This window comes from Rhinichthys klamathensis, unplaced genomic scaffold (assembly GCF_029890125.1).
Source record: "Rhinichthys klamathensis goyatoka isolate OS25496 unplaced genomic scaffold, OSU_Roscu_1.1 h1tg000433l_1, whole genome shotgun sequence".
NCBI classification, from domain to species: Eukaryota; Metazoa; Chordata; class Actinopteri; order Cypriniformes; family Leuciscidae; genus Rhinichthys; species Rhinichthys klamathensis.
In genome coordinates, this window is record NW_026606929.1 from 29,836 (window position 1) to 46,549 (window position 16,714).

A 16,714-nucleotide genomic window follows, 5' to 3' on the forward strand; every position below is an offset into this window, starting at 1 on the left:
TTAATTTAGCACATTTTAGGAGGAAGTGCTGTCTAAAAGCACTCATGCAATATGTTCTTGTGTTTTCTCCGTCTAGTTTTCTACCTTGTTGTTGTACAGATGCAATTGGGCTATAAAACCACTTCCTGTCTCTCTCCTCTGCATAGGTAGGTCACTCATGACCTTTTGCATAATCAACACAACCAATGTCTCATACTCTAGTGGAATAGGCTATATGTACTGTAAATAACAGAATTCATTTAAACACATTATCTTTATTTTTTTACACATACATGATGTATGAACATTTATTTAATATAGATGACAATAAAGAACTGTAAAGTACACCATAACTTAACACACTGTTGTTTAGTGAGCACTGAACACAGAAATATGTCATTACAGAAAAGTGCACACCATCATTTGTCCTGAGAGATACCCTACAAATAGCAGCATATTTACAATTACAAGGATTATACATTTGGTGTAAAATGTATTTTTTGGTTTACTAGCACTTGGCAGGTTGATAAATCTTTGTTCTATCTTCCTTTATTTTTTAAGGGTTTTTAAAAAAAAAAAAATTCAGATTTAGAGCTAATTCACCCCCAAAAATGAACATTTTGTCATCCTTTAATTAGCCTCATGTAATTCTAAACCGGTATGACTTTCTTTTTTGTCCTACGAAACATAAAAAAAACATCCTTATTTTTTTTATTTATTTTTTTTGTCCATATGATGGTGTCTAATGTTGTTTTGAACCTCACTGAATTTCATTGGTCTTCTGTGAAAGACAAAAGAAAGTCAGTGGCGTCCAAAACAACACTAGGCCCCATTGACTTTCATTGTAAGGGCAAAATCAGTTGGTTTGGAACATCATAAGAGTGAGTATATTGGACATTGGTCACCACTTTATGGACAAACACCACAGGCATTTTTTAAATGATCCTCTCCTTTAAATGATGACAACATTTTTCATTTTTGGGTGAACTATATCGTTTTAAGGTTTCAATAGATGTCCCACTTTAAAAAGGAAATATCTACACAAAAATGGTCTGTCTCTATTCAACACCCCCATCCGAAATATCAAGAGCACTTTGAAATAACGCAAAGGTGAGTGATTGATGAAAGAACTTCATGGGTGAACTATTTTAATATTTTAAATATAATATTTATAAAGTCAAGTCAGCACCTTTATTTATAGAGCGCTTTTGACAATACAGATTGTTTCAAAGCAGCTTCACAGAGATAACAGGAAAATAATGCAGCAAAGGCTGTAAAGCAGCTCTAAAAGAAAGTAATTGTCTAGTTTAAGTAAGTTCAGTGTTGATTCATTTCCATTGTAAAAATCATTAGTTAATTAATAATTAAGTTCATTTATCTATACAGCAGCTCTGGAGAAAACAGTGATGTCATCGTCCAGCTCAGTTCAGTTCTCATATAATGGTGTCAACCATTGTCATAAATAATTATAAATATCTAACAATCACTGAAACATTTCTTAATTGCAATAATGCAGGGACATTTCAGGTTGTGAGATTTATTTTCTGGGCTTTGATCATCACTAATTCATTACAACTTATACTACTAATATTTCTTACACTTGTCATTAAAACACACATACTTGATTTGCTACTAAGATTACAAAGTTACTTATGTTTGATCATTGCAGCATGTTGCATTCATACAATTTGATTATGTGCTATAAAGTAACAGCCTTCATGGGCAAAGATTCATTATATGTGCGACCACCAGGCAGTTTAATTTCATGAAATAGCTGCTGTGGTTGCATAACACTTTGAACCTAATTGAATATGCCCATACTCCGATGAGCCAAAACATTATGACCACCTGCCTAGAATGAGGTCCTCCATGTATTGCCAAAACAGCGCTGACCCACTGAGGCATGGACTCCACAAGACCCCTGTAGCCATCCTGTATCTGGCACCAAGACATTAGCAGCAGATCCTTCAATTCCAGGCTGTGAGGTGGAGCCGCTGTGGATCGAACTTATTGGTCCAGCACATCCCACAGATGTTCAGTTGGCTTGAGATCTGCACTGTAAAAAAAGCAACTACATATTTTCCAGTTTACGAAACCTTTTGAGTCTCAAATACTAAGTAATATTAAAACCCATGTCAGACCAACAGAATTCCCCAAATGTTGTCCCAACTCGTCAAAGAACAAAGAACTGCATTTTTCTGAAATGTAAAGGGTTTGTGAGTTTGCTGACTTCATTTAAATAATATATATATCATTATAGTCATTGTTGTTAGTTATTTGTTTTGTTGTGTAAAGAGCTCATCTTTTTATATTTATTGATTGTCACCATTCTTAAGGTTTGTGTGTCAAGTGTTGAGGCCTATGTTAAACCATTTTTTACAGTGTGGGGAATTTGGAGGCTGTTCCTCAAACCAGTCCTGAACATTTGTGTGCAGTGTGGCAGGTTGCATTATCCTGCTGAAAGAGCCCACTTCCACCAGGAAATGCCATTGTCATGAAGGGCTGTACCTGGTCTGCAACAATGTTTAGGTAGGCGGCATCTGTCAAATTGACGTCCACGTGAATGGCTTGACCCAGAGTTTCCCAGCAGAACATTTCCCAGAGCATCACACTCCATCCATCGGCTTGTCGTCGTCCCACAGTTCATCCTGTTGCAATCACTTCCCCAGGTAAAAGTGTGACTCATTGGACCAGGCGACCTTCTTCCACTGCTCTAAGGTCCAGTTCCGATGCTCACTTGCCCATAGGCGGTGGACAGGGGTCATCATAGACACCCTGATTGGTCTGCGGCTATGCAGCCCCATACGTAAGAGTGCGATGCACTGTGCGTTGACACATTCCTCCCATAACATTCATTCAAATTTTAGCCATCGTTGCCCTCGTGCATCGATGAGCCTTGGGCACCCAACACCTTGTCGCTGGTTTGTGGTTTGTCCCTCCTCGGACCACTGTTAGTAAATTCACCACTGCTGACCAGGAGCGACCCACAATCCTTGCCGTTTCAGAGATACTCTGACCTAGTCGCCTTGCCATAACAATTTAACCCTTATCTAAGTCGCTCAGATCTTTATTCCCGCCCATATCTTCTGCATCCAACACGTTTGCTTACCATCTAATCAACCCAAACCTTAATATGTGGCCTTGTTAGGAGATAATCAATAATATTCGCTTTACCTGTGACTGGTCATAATGTTTTGGTTCATCAGTGTACATGACGACTGGAATAACCCCCACCCCAAAAAATACCAAAAACACAATGTTTTCATCAATTTAAACTGACTGCCTAGAAGTTCCTGCTTGCCAATTCCATACTGTCCATAATAAGTACCGTTCTGCCTGATGCAAACAAGGTAAATGTGTCAACCAACTTTTTAGACCTAAACACAGTTGTGTTCAACATATCGCATCATTAAGGCTTAAATACTACCCAGGATCATGCCTGTAGTCCCTTGTGTCATACCATGTCTGTGAAGGTGAAGGGGGATTCATTGTCATCCGTGTTCATTGTGAGGAACTGAATCCAGTTTTGGAGGAAACCTCTTGAATAGACACCAGTCTCCACAACCAGGCCACAAAAGCGCCGTCTGCCGGTTTTGTTGCGCAAAGCAATTTGAGCTTCGCGTTCTGTTACGTTGTAACTGACATTGATAATCTGAAGGATGAACAGGTGGAGCAGACCACCTGTTATGATAACGCTGTACCACACACATGTAAAGCACAGGGCTGTGCTACACACACAAACACACACAAATGTGTTATATTAGGCTGAAAACACTGCGTATGTGCATATTTCCATTAAACACATGTATACTGTATGTAAAAAAAAAAATTAAAAAAAGTAGTGGATGGTGTACCTGTATTGGTTGTAGACTCCGGGACAGTATAACATGGCTGTGAATAGACTCTGTCGAGGACATACACTTCGTAACACCAAATTGATCCCATAGAAGGATGTCAATAGGAAGAGAAGAAGCGTCAAAATGAACTGCCTGTGATTGGCTTGGCCTACACAGCTGTTTATCCTGTGGTGGAGAGGCACACACACAAAGACACAAAACGTAAGCAGTACTGTAAACACACATACAGACATATTAAGACCAAAAACCAAGTCAAGAACAGTTACACTATTTTCTCTCTCTTAAATGTGGCTTTAATAAGAATGACATGTTACGGTCTATGGCATGTTCCTGTTATTATTTGTGCCTGTGTGTGTTGAAGCAGCACAGAGACAGATTGGCCTGGCGAGATCTCCCTTTACTGTGCTGAAAGCTGCGTTCCTGTGGCCTTTGCACATGTCTCTCCAGCCTGCCCTGCTCCAGTGACGTCTTTTGGGAATCAGCTTGAACATATGTGTGTGTGATCGGGTAGTGTACATGCAAACAATTGTGAAAAGATCAGAAAAAGAATAAAAACAACTGGCATGATAATACTAAGAGAATGGCCTACAATTCATTTTGGAATTGTCCAACTATTTCTATACTAGGGATGTGCATGAAGCCAAAATAACGACATGAAAATTAATGTTTGATATAAAACATATTCTTTTGATTGATTACCCAACAAGTACAAACATAAAGTAATATTTTTGAATGATCATCTAAAATTATAATGCAATATTGAGTTTCTGACACCAAGATGTGAACATCATGAATGGCCACATTACTCTCTCTCCTTTTATTGTGCATACATCAGGACTTTTATTTATGTTGGGTTTTTAATTAAAAATGAATAATAAATAATTAAATATGATAATCATTTAAAAATACTATCCACAAAAAAATAAGCAGCGCAACTGTTTTAACATTGATAAAAGGAAATGTTTCTTGAGCACCCAATCAGCATATTAGAATGATTTCTGAAGGATCATGTGACACTGAAGACAATGATGCAGTAATGATGCAGATTCAGCTTTGCCAACACAGGAATAAATTGCATTTTAAAATATATTTAATTAATATAAACAGTTATATTAATTGTAACAATATGTTACAATATTAGTGCTTTACTGTATTTTTGGCCGAATAAATGCAGCCTGAGTTTTGAGAACTTGAGAACTTTTGAATGGAAGTGTAGATACAGATAATTGTGTCATTGAAAGACACATACACATATATACAGTGTTGGGGAAAGTTACTTTTAAAAGTAATGCCTCACAATAATGTGTTTCTTCCTAAAAATAAATAATTAATTAATTAACTAGCGTTATTTAGTTACTTTATGGAAAGTAATGTTTTATTACTTTTGCTTTACTTATTCTCATCTGGACTGGGCTTGCTTGTTTGTGTGTTTAATAACAACAAAAAAAGTTCTATTTTTGGCAAATGTGAAGGCTCTTTCACACCAAAAGTGAAATAAATAAGCTTCAAGTTGAAGGAAATGCAAATTCACAACCGTACAGTAGAGGGCGCAGTTTTTAAAAAACCTTTCAGCTGTGCTGCCATTCTGGATTGAAGAAGAACAGGATGGAGAAGAAAATTCAACACGCTTACTCCAGCAATATCAGCAAAGTCATTTTTGCTTATTAGCACGGTTGAAGTGGCTCAACGAACACTGGCTAATTGGTTAATAAAGTGAGATTAAATACATGAAGTATATTTGTGTAATTTAATATATTTAATTATTGCAGGTTTGCGTAATATTCTGGGATTGTGTTTCACTGTTTCTATTAATTTTGAGTTATACTGAATCTGTTTTTGTGCAAGTGAGATGCTGACATTTAGTCTAGAACTACAATAACATCATGTTTACACAGCGCACACAAAGCCTCTACACTTACTCACGATTTCTCTCACAATGGGGACACAATGTCAGGCAATAAATGGAAAATCAAAGTAATACGTTACTTATTTGAAAGTAACTCAGATATTTTGTTGTAAATTTAAAAGTAATGTGTTACTTTACTAGTTAGCCTACTAGTTTACTAGTTACTAGTAATGCGTTACCATCATAGACAGTATAAGAAGTGGACAGAGCGATCTCATTGGAACTCAGTTGAGACAGTTGAAGCCCACTTTTAGCGATTTTTGAGAACTTCCGTTCCTGACGCGCAGACTCAGACCGACTCAAACTAAGCTTGATGACGTGAGCAACCTGTCTGACAGAGGTTAATCTTCTAGTAGCTGTGCGTGAAAACTGCCAACGTTAATCTGGCAGAGACGGGGAACTTGAGCAAAGAGTTCTTTGGCGTGAGTGAGCAGGAGTAAGTATTCCGTTGCTTTTATGGACTCATTATCTATGGGCTTCTCCCTTGACGGGACGTCCCCCCGATTGCCTGCGAGCTTCTCCTCCTGTCTGTACGGTAATTTCTGTACAGCGCGACAGAGAGTCGAGTGGTTATGACGCAATCGTTAGCCTGTTTTTACTAAATCTGTTTCTACGGGGCCATAATGTAACATAGAAGGTAATGGAGCCCTTTATACATTGTCGTGTTTCTTTAGAAATAAATAATGGACAAATGGAGTCTTTAAACGCCTCAGATGTAAAGTTATTCGCTGTCAAAGTGACGCCAAAATGAATGGGAGTCAATGGAAATGCTAACGCAAGTGAAGTTCTGCTACAACATGGCGGCACCCGGCCGGCTTCAACTTCCGGTCGATGGATTACCCCCTTGGTTACCATAACACTGTGTGATGAAGTTCGGCTGGATTGCCCTAGTGTCACGAGAGGGCGCTCCACTTCTGCACTGGCTTCCCTTGGACTGATTGCGCACACCTGTTTCCACTGATCACTCTCACACCTGCATCTAGTTCCACACGCAGCTCCACACTCATTTGTACCCCACTCTCACTATCACTCATTGCTAAGTCTTGTTTTACTGTTGTGGACATCACCAAGCTTTTCTGAGTCTAGTCCTGTCTGTGTTTCTGACCCATCGCCTGTTTCCTGGATTCCGTTTCGTCTGCCGCCTTCCTCTGTCTTCCCGCCTGGTTATCGGACTCTGAGTATTGCCTCGTCTCCTATGCTGTGTTTGCTGTCTGTGACCCTAGCCTGTCTGACTATCCTCTAATAAACTCACGCTGCGTTTGGATCTAACCTTCTCTGGTTGTTCATGACACACTGCATATGGAAAATGGCCCCAGTGCACAACCTTTTTCTCTAGTTTCCAGAATATTTAAATATTCATTCACTTCACATTGAGAATAAAGATTTCATACTCAATTTTCACAGAAGAAGGAGTGAGAAACTCACCAAACACAGTGGTGGTCCATTCGTAGGACACATGCCCCACAGATCCTGCAGTGCCCAGCTCTTGGTGGGCGCACCAGTCTGCACACAGGGCATAACTTTTTCTTTCCTTCCTTCTCCCCCTTTGACTGGCTGATTCCATTGTAGGTGGTAGAGTCTCTGGGTAAGTTTGTGCTCTGATTGGTTGTAGAGCTACTGTTGATTCCCAGAGCTAATGATTGGGATTTGACAAGGCCTGGTCCCTGTTTGGTGCGCACAAGGGAGATAAGCGTCGACATCATGCCTGTCGTCACGGTAACCAGCTGCAGATTACTTACGTCTCCTCTGGGAACGATCTCAGTAAGGAAAAGGTAGTACATATAGGCAAGGGAGAAAAGTGCCAAACTAAGGAAAAACAATGTGCGTCTTTTCCTTTTGTGAGTCACATAGTAATACCAAAGCACCAGTCCTGGTAGGGCAGTTAAGACTACAACTCCCAAGATACAATTAATTGCCGCCACTCGCAACAGGCCAGGAATTAATACCATGGGAGGTAAAACAGAGAGCTCCAATCGAAGGGGTCCTATGGCACAACATGGCAAACCCAAACAATCAGCCATATGAGAGATGAAACGAGAGAAGATGTCTGGCTTGTCTGGCTCTCCTCTGAGTAACCTAATGAGAAGGGATGAAAGAGGAAATAAAGACATTTTCATTGAAAAGAGCAAAACAAATAAAAATTGATGGATTCAGCCATAAATGAAAGGTTTGTCCTCATTTACACACCTTCACAGACTTTTGTTGCATGGAAAATATCAGCTGCAAATGATCTCCACGGATAAAAAAGCGTTTGGAAAAAACTGAAGGTGAGTAAACGAGGACAAAATTAATTCCTAGAATAATTTCTGTGTGAACTACTCTTTAGAAAGCTTATATGAACAAATGCAATGACAAAGTTCCCCTCCCTGCCATGAATGGTTAAATGGTTGACCTCTGACCTTTCACAGGCATCATCAAGTTCTTCACAGTCACAGCAGCAGTACTCTCTTTGCTGGTCGATGTCTCCACAGCAGCACAGAGGGTCATCTGGATGCGGGGGCTTAAAACGTTCTCGTTTCATCTCTTTGTGTCAGAGACAATCTGCCTTCACTGTGAGACCAAGCTTTTTTTAGTATTTGGTTGGATCACATTTATTCAAATAAGTGGAAAGGGTTCATTCATGTTTGGACAGGATTGATTCAGGGCTGTTGGAAGTTCCAGCTGTTAGCTGACATAACGGATGCAGGTAGATTTCTTGTTCAGCTTACTTGCTGGTCATCTGCTGCTTTTTTCATCAGAAGCTTCATGTAAAAAGCATGTGTTGCACTGGCTGGAAAGAAATAACAAAATCAGTCCTTGTCAATAGCGTTGTCAGTGCTCTCCTTATATCACTTTACACTTGATCTTGATGGTTATCAGACCATCCACAATGCACAAATAACAAATTTATGGAACTGATTTTATGAAGTGTGCAAAACAGTAAGTGTCAGCCCTCTTGGCATTTTTGTGCAATTTTAGAGGACAGATTCTTAATTGTTTCTTATTTCACCCTTTTTTATTATTTAATAATGAACTTCACCAGGTAGGGATTCCTTAATCTAGTCTAATACATAAATCTGTGATTTGGGTAAGAAAGGGTCATTCTTGTCTATCAAAGCAAATTTTTCTTATATATATATAATATATATAAGTATTGTATATTTTCTTATATATTATATATATATATACTTTTTTTTCAAGGAATTTAGCAAAATGTAATTTTTTTTCTTTGACAATATAGGGGGGTTTGTCATGATCACTGGCATAAATATATATATATATATACTGTATGTATATATGTATGTATGTATATATATATATATATATATATATATATATATATATATATGCCAGTGATCATGACAAACCCCCCTATATTGTCAAAGAAAAAAAATTACATTTTGCTAAATTCCTTGAAAAAAAAGTATATATATATATAATATATAAGAAAATACATACAATACTTATATATATTATATATATATAAGAAAATACAATAAATTAAATACAAAAAAGTTCAAGTGAGGTGAATCATTTTAATAGGTAATTTACACACTAATGGCCTAAGCTCACTAGTTTCAAGTCACAGAGGAACAGCACATAGTCAGATGTCTAACACGGACATCTGGCCCAACCCATGTCTTTCTCAAACCCTAATGCTCAAAATAATTAATTGGTTTGAGTAGGACAAACTTAAATTAAACAAATTAGTTTATTTAGCACTTTCTTTTTCTTTCAAGTTCACTGAACTGATATATTTTAAGTAAACTGAACTGTTTCATTGTTTTGAGTTTTATGAAATTATTTATTTTAATTTAGACGAACTTAAGTTTAACTGAAACAGCTGTGATGTCTATTTCCCAGCATGCTTTGCCGATGGCACTCGAAAGGGAGAGTAATCGTATTGCTGTGCTCATACAGTAAGTGTTTCTGTATAACATACTATTGCTAATATGTTAGCATTTACTATGTTAGCAGATTAGCTTTTTAAAGCTAACTAAGTTTATACTAATAAAAGTATTTTGAGTTCTGCCAACTTATTTGGGTTTACAGTGTACTTCATAGATTTAAGTTATATTAACTGAATGGAATTAGTACTATTAACTTTATTTCACCAAGTTATCTTAACAATAAGTTATTGAGTTACTTGAACACAAATAAAATATTTTTTAAAGCTTAAATTGTTTGAGTTAATAAACTTAAATGATTTAAGGCAATCGGTTTCCTCAAACGGTTTGAGTTGAACTAACTCATCAGGTTTTACAGTGAATTGGGAGCTGACACTGGCACAGACATACAGATGGACGCACACAATAACATAAGCTCTGGTCTATAATTATGTAGTGTATCAATGCAGAAAATACTATTAACCCTTTAGAAGTGACAGTGGACAGCTATTCAAAAAACACTTTCTTGCATGGGTTTTGATGGCATAGTTGCACATGGCCAGTCAGAAATATCAATTTATTCTTTCTAGCCTACTCTTGCAGGTAAAATTAAAAAAATGTTGTAGCATCAAGTAACATCTAAGGACATCGTATGGTTGGGGGGATCCTGACTGAGGTTGTCAATTCATGCATGAAAGGGTTAATATCTAAATTTGCTCTTTGTAACTTGAATCAAGGCCATCTGATGTCTCATGTGGATTATATAATTGGGCCATCAAAAAACTTTTCCCTGGGAGGCCGTTCTCCATCATAAGTTGTGAAATAGAGAAAATAATTGAGCAGCATGTGTTTGACATGTTTTAAATTACATTTGATCCCTGGAGTAAAAAAAGGTTTGCCCTTGATTGTGATTCAAAATTAACTCTAAATAGGATGATTACATTTCTGAAGACCACTTAAAATACATATCAACAATAATTTCTTTTTTGAAACCTATATCAAAATGATCTTAGCATAATATATATATTTTTTTTTTTACCTATGGTTTAACAGCCTCAACACAGATGGAAATGCATCCCACACGAAGTTCTTCAGTTTATACATCTATTCCTGGTGAGTCTTTCCTGATCTTCAGTTGCACTTGTAGTAGTTTGGAAAAAGAACAGGTCAGTTTGTTTAGCCTGAGATGTCAAGATGTCATCCATAGAAATCCAAATGAAGTTTTATCCGTAATCCGATTTTTTTTTCTCGGTCAAACGAATAGGCTATTTCCCGTCAGAGAAAGCAGGTGGAAGTCCAGGCGCGTCTTCGTTTCATATAACAATTATATAAATGTAAGCAAAATCTATATTTTTAAGAGATAGCCTACATCTCATTCGTTTGCTCCTAAAAATACGTGCAATACACAGGAAGGCGCTTCCTTGTAGGGTGTATCAGACTATGAGGTGCAGCTCGTGAAGATTCTCAGAACTGTAAGGAAGGAAAGGCATGATAGATAACTCTGCGCGCTCCCGTTCCGGTCTCTCAAATGTTCTGAGAGCAGGCGCGTGAGAGGAACCTGTTTATGAGCGTTGTTACCGATAGGGCTGGGTGCCGTCGTTGAAAAAGGAAGTTGGCAGGTGTTACCGTGACAGCGAAAACGTGAATCGACGCGGAAAGTTACCGGCGCGCGTACCGTGCATAACCGGCGGGCCAAACATCGGGTCACAGAGTACTTGTGACCTCAAATTTGAACTCACCTAGGAGAGAGCGGGGCACAACCTAACGCTTTTTTACTTTCTCAGTTTGTGTAACCCACTTAAGGGTTCAGAGTATTTCTTTTTTTTTCTCCCCGCATTCATTTCACACGTCTAGTCCAATTATGTGGTTTTGTTTCTTTAATACAGTGTAGGCTATACTTTTTTCTGGATATACCCCGAAAGAATGGAAGTGAAATGTGACAACATGCCCCATAGGTGGGGTACATTGTAACATGACCAGATAAAAATGTTATCTGATCCAATCAAAAAAATATACAAGACAAACTAAAATATTTTGTCAATAAAAGACAATGAACTTTTTCATATAAAATAATGGCATTAAAACATTTTTTTAAATAAACACATTTTTGAGTTTGACAACAAACACACAGCTAGCATAGTTCAAAACATAATAATAGTTAATAATTTCTAAACATTGACCCTCAGTCTTTATTCACCTTTTTCTCATGTTTTCTCAATAAATTCATAAAAGTATAGAATAGCTCTCTAATGCAGTGTTACAACATGTCCCACCTGCACAACTGGGATTTAAACCTGGTTAGTGTGGTTAGATAAGCATTAAAGGACTATCTCAACTGTTAAATAACATATATGAGATTAAAATAATATCAGATTTGTCTAATTTTAAATAAACACAAAAAACAGAGATGAAAAAATAACTTCAATTCACTTTTGCTATGGTTAAAGTAATGTTCAGTAATATCTTCCAAAGATTTCAGAATTTTGGTCCATTTTTTTCTCTACTGTTGATATGGCAACTAAATACATGCATGTGTGGAAGTATTTAAAACAAAGTGTGTTACAACTAGCCCCGCGTTAGGTTGTGCCCCTGCTCACCCCCCTATTGTCTGCCCGTCAATTTTAGCCCGTGTTTGTGAATAAATACGCTACAAAAAATGTTTTAGTTATTGGCAGGTTTTGATATAGGCCATTGTACGTAAACAAAAAAGTACATTTTTAGTTTTATGACAATTGCTATATCAAAAAGTTTTACAATCTGTGTGTTGCTCGACAAATTGGAAGCAGTCATGACCTTTCCCTTTTGACCCTTCAATGCAGCTTTACTTTTTCAACTCCAAAATACTTAACATTTTATGTTCTTACTTTATTTTATCGGTCTGTTGGGGGAGAGATTTAAATTGTACATAAATTGTACAAAAAAAAGAAGCATTGACTATACACTTAATTCTTGAAAATAAAAAATAATTAGGCTATAATAGAAAATAATTAAAATTTAGTTAGTTAAATGTAGCCTTATTAAAAAAAATAGGACCCATATGTTTTTGTCTGGCGGTATTGTGTTTTATTTATAGTGTGAGAAGATTACTGAGTTCAAATCCCCACCAAATATACGTTTTTATGTAATATGGGCATGACACTTTCTAGAAATATCACCATTTCCTTTTAGCTTTTCTTAAGCAGAATTCGACATGCCCATAGACCAGGTGTGCTACTGCTCATCCGGCGCGATTCTTGCAAGTCAGCCATTAAAAGTTTCCTTCCGGTGGTCAGCAGGTGCTACATGATGTGAGAGCCAGTGGTCTCTTGTGGAGGTGAAGCTGCTGTAGCTCCTGCTGGAGTCTCCAATCCCATCAAGAAACAAAATACTTTGTAACTGCCAAGTCTTGACCAACGCTGTCCTTCTAAATAGTATACATGTCATCAGATCGCTTACAGTGCTCATAACTCTCTATCTTCCTTCACCCCAAACTTGGTTGTATGTGTAGGCAGCAGTTGACACATCAATCTTTAGCAACCATATTCGGAGGTCAGGGTCAAACTATAGTCACAGTGGAGATGATATGTGACCTCCTAGTGCGATAGCTCGGATATGTGAATCCTTTGATGTGACCACACCCTCTGAGATCAGGTTTCTTGTAAGCGATGAACTGAACCAACAGGAGGACACAATGTTCCCTTTTAAACCCAGTGCATGGGTTGCCTATTTACTGCATAGACACCTGTCAAAGGCAAAATGACAGTGGAACTAGTTTCACAAACACAGAAGTGGATGAAATACTTGATTTAATACTTGATTAAAATCTCCCCAAATAAGAGGCATGTGCGTAACTCTCAATTCATTTGCATCTCAAAATGGCATAAACACCAGTCACGATTAGCCTACAATAAAAACACATGCAAGAGTCTACAGGGCATTCATAGGTAAAAGAGGCTTTAACAGCAGCAGTTTGCTGATAAAACAGTCTTTGAAATGCAACAGGTGTTCTTCTGCTATGACCTCATCGTTTGAGGGAAAACAAAGTAAACAGATTACACAAGCAAAATATGAAGAATTTATCCCTTCTAACTGGTCTTTATAAACTGCTGATTTGGGCTCCATTCCCCCAGTTGCTAAGCAGGACCTCAGGTGTGCTTTTGTTTGTGCTTGTGAGTATTTCATTTGAGAATACAATTAATCACAGACCATGTTTGGTTATACAATAAAACAGTGCTAAGAAGAAAAAAAGCTACCACACACATGCAAAGGGATAGTTTGCCCCAAAATGAAAATTCTACCTTTTTTTACAATTCCCATGCAATGTCCTTTCAAGCTTCAAAATGGATATAAAATCACCATCAAATGATCATAAAAGTAGTGAGGCTATGTTATATTTAGCCACTGTTGACATCTAGTATCAAGATGCGTTTTGGTCGATCGGATCCCATGTAGGCGAGGGAGACACATTCCCGGTTATATGGTATTTTAATCTGTCTCTTTTGTCCACTTTCAACCACTTCTGCCCTGATTTCTTTGGGTAGGGTCTATGGGCGGGTGAATGTATAAACTTTTTAGATCTTTTAATTTAATGGACGAAATAATCTCACGCAATTTACATTTTAAGCACGATTGCAGAAAACAGATAAAATACTGAGAGCATCAGCTTTCGTTTCTGCTGACAGCCGCAAGACCACGCCGAACACTGTGAGTGCGTGTTAGAAATCAGGAAAAGTGAGAGAACATTGTGCTTGGTATGTTTTTTTGTCTTCAAACCAAACGTGGCTCTTCAGCCGACAAAGTTTAAATCCCATCTGGATAGCGCACTTCCCATAATGTTTAGTAGGCGGCCTTTTGTGGCTGTTCGAACACATTCGACCAAATGAGCGTTTACATCACGAAAGCAATCCGGTCGAATGCGTTGTCGACTACCTCTGGAAGTGGTCCAAAGTGGACAAGCTCAAAACGTTTTAGACCCCATTTACAGCTGTATTTAGCGTCATCCACCTGTGATCCGATCGACTAAAACACATCTTAATACCAGGTGTAAACAGGGCCTTAAAGTCTTCTGATACCATAGCTTTATGTGCGAAACAAACTTAAATTCAAGTCATCATTCGCTTGTGATCGTTTTAGCTCTCTTTTGGGCACTGAGTCGTATTTTTTCAATGAATCCCTTGATACGGTTCACGAAAACAGTCTGAATGATTTGTTCACAAATAAGCTTTATGAATCAATGACAGCTCACTGGAGGGGAAAGATTATTAAATTGTATAGTCTGTTCCTCACACAAACTAAGTGTCTAAGCGTCTTAAGAAAACGAGATGTAAAAAGAATCATCATATGGACCACTTTTATGGTGCTTTTGCATTTAAAAAAAAAAAGACCAGTAGATTCTTTAGAATTTCTCCTTTTGTGTTTTACAGAAGAGAGAAAGTGAAAAAGTTATCCAGGTTTGTAACAACATGAGGTGAATGAATTTTATTTTTGGCTGAACTATCCCTTTAAAGACACCCATAATCAACTTAAACATTAGTGTGTAAAAATATCTTCAGCACACTGGCGCTGGAGTCTTATCTAGGCTCTGTCATGATAGTGCAGCTCTTACTGTAATGCCTTACAGTAATGCAGTTGATATTGAGCTTCTCTGTGGCAAAGACTAAAAGTGAACCGGAACTAACTGGAGTGAGTGTGTTAAAAGCCTGCGTATGATTAGCGCTCACATTCACATACTGCAGCCGACCTTTAGGCTTAATGCACTTGGTCTAATGCAGTCTGTCTGTCTAATGCATCTATGGGTGTAGCCTGTCTTTCTCTGTCTGACTAAGATGACATAATGATCCGGAAACTCAGTTTATCCATCAGCGTTATGCATTTTATCTCTGATAGAGCACGCAAGAGAGACAAATTGTGTGTGCCTTTTGCAGTGACTGCTGTGTTTGCTTTACACACACTCTGTAATGAAATCATGAACAAGCTGAACAATTTGAAAGAGGCACAGACAGGAAGAGCAGGGCATGACGTGACCCTTGTAACGATAAACTGTAAAACAAATGTCTTTATAATTATATCCTCCACATTAAAACAGCATGAGGCATATGCATTCAAATTCATAATGGCCTTCAGTAAAAGGGCATGCATACATTTCAGCATGCACTCAACAAACGTACCTTAAAATGCAGTTTGAGGAATATGACTGTTTTAATTGCCTGCCATTCTCTGAGATGATGGATGTATGACAGCAACATAGAGATGGACAGGACTTTTATTTACAGTACCTGCAGAGCTAGCTACTCACCAAATAAATATTTGCCTATTTGTTATCTGAAAGATTTCGCTAAAGAAATAGCTAGTTCCTATTTTGTTATAATATACAAATTCTTCCTTGCAGCATCGAACACTAGGCCTACAACATTGTGAAGTCCTCCGAGGTAATTTTTACTACAGTCGATAACTGAAAAGCCAGATGCGTGTGTGTGAAACAACAGAGAGCGACCCGCGCTGAAAGTAGCAACAGAGGTCATCGGTGTTGATGGCTGACACCGAATATTAAAAAATATCTGAACGCTGGATGGCGCTATTGATTAATCAGACTCGAATTTTCCAGAGAAACGTTTACTGACCGTGGGACTCCAAAGTCATTCCAACATCCTGGATTCTGCTCCGTAGCAGAGGTCAGCAGTACCACATCCTGCAGAGAGTTTTGAATTTATTGCAAAATATTTTTTTATTGAGGTACAGTTCCACTATCATCTTAATTGCATTTTGCAAACGGCAAAGTTTACATTTCAAGTGCTCCACTGTAGTTTGAGTCCAAGAGAGCTTTTCTCATTGGCCTTGACACATTTCACATTTTCGAATGGGTTACGTCATTCTTTATTTTCTAGTGTTGCTAAGTGCATAAACCTTCCATTTAAAATATTCCACTCTCTAATCTCCTCATTTCTTTCGTAGTGGAGTGAGGGAGGGAGAGTTAAATTTCAGACTGGATAGCCACATATACTGCACATCTCAACACAACAGACCACATCATTTGTCATCACGCCTGATCTCCCGGTAATATAATCTGTAGATACTTTGTAGACTCTGGAGGCCTCACATTGCTCTTGTGGGAGTTTTAAGCCAGAATC

At 37.9% G+C, this 16,714-nt stretch overlaps 1 protein-coding gene across 3 annotated transcripts; it reads right to left on the bottom strand.

The window, feature by feature from the left end:
• Positions 1-704: 704 nt before the first annotated feature.
• Positions 705-11,409, bottom strand: zdhhc23a (zinc finger DHHC-type palmitoyltransferase 23a). 3 transcript variants are annotated; one of them, XM_056235925.1, is made up of 6 exons: positions 10,648-11,409; positions 8,451-8,512; positions 8,142-8,292; positions 7,168-7,818; positions 3,834-4,001; positions 705-2,035 (listed from the first exon to the last, which is right to left on the bottom strand). In XM_056235925.1, exons 3-6 carry the CDS (start codon positions 8,261-8,263, stop codon positions 1,987-1,989), a joined length of 990 nt encoding a protein of 329 aa, XP_056091900.1. In that variant the 5' UTR covers positions 8,264-8,292; positions 8,451-8,512; positions 10,648-11,409; the 3' UTR covers positions 705-1,986. The 3 variants fall into 3 exon arrangements, with proteins under 3 accessions (XP_056091900.1, XP_056091898.1, XP_056091899.1); XM_056235923.1 differs by lacking the exon at positions 705-2,035 and adding an exon at positions 2,658-3,707; XM_056235924.1 differs by lacking the exons at positions 705-2,035; positions 8,451-8,512 and adding an exon at positions 2,658-3,707.
• Positions 11,410-16,714: the final 5,305 nt, after the last annotated feature.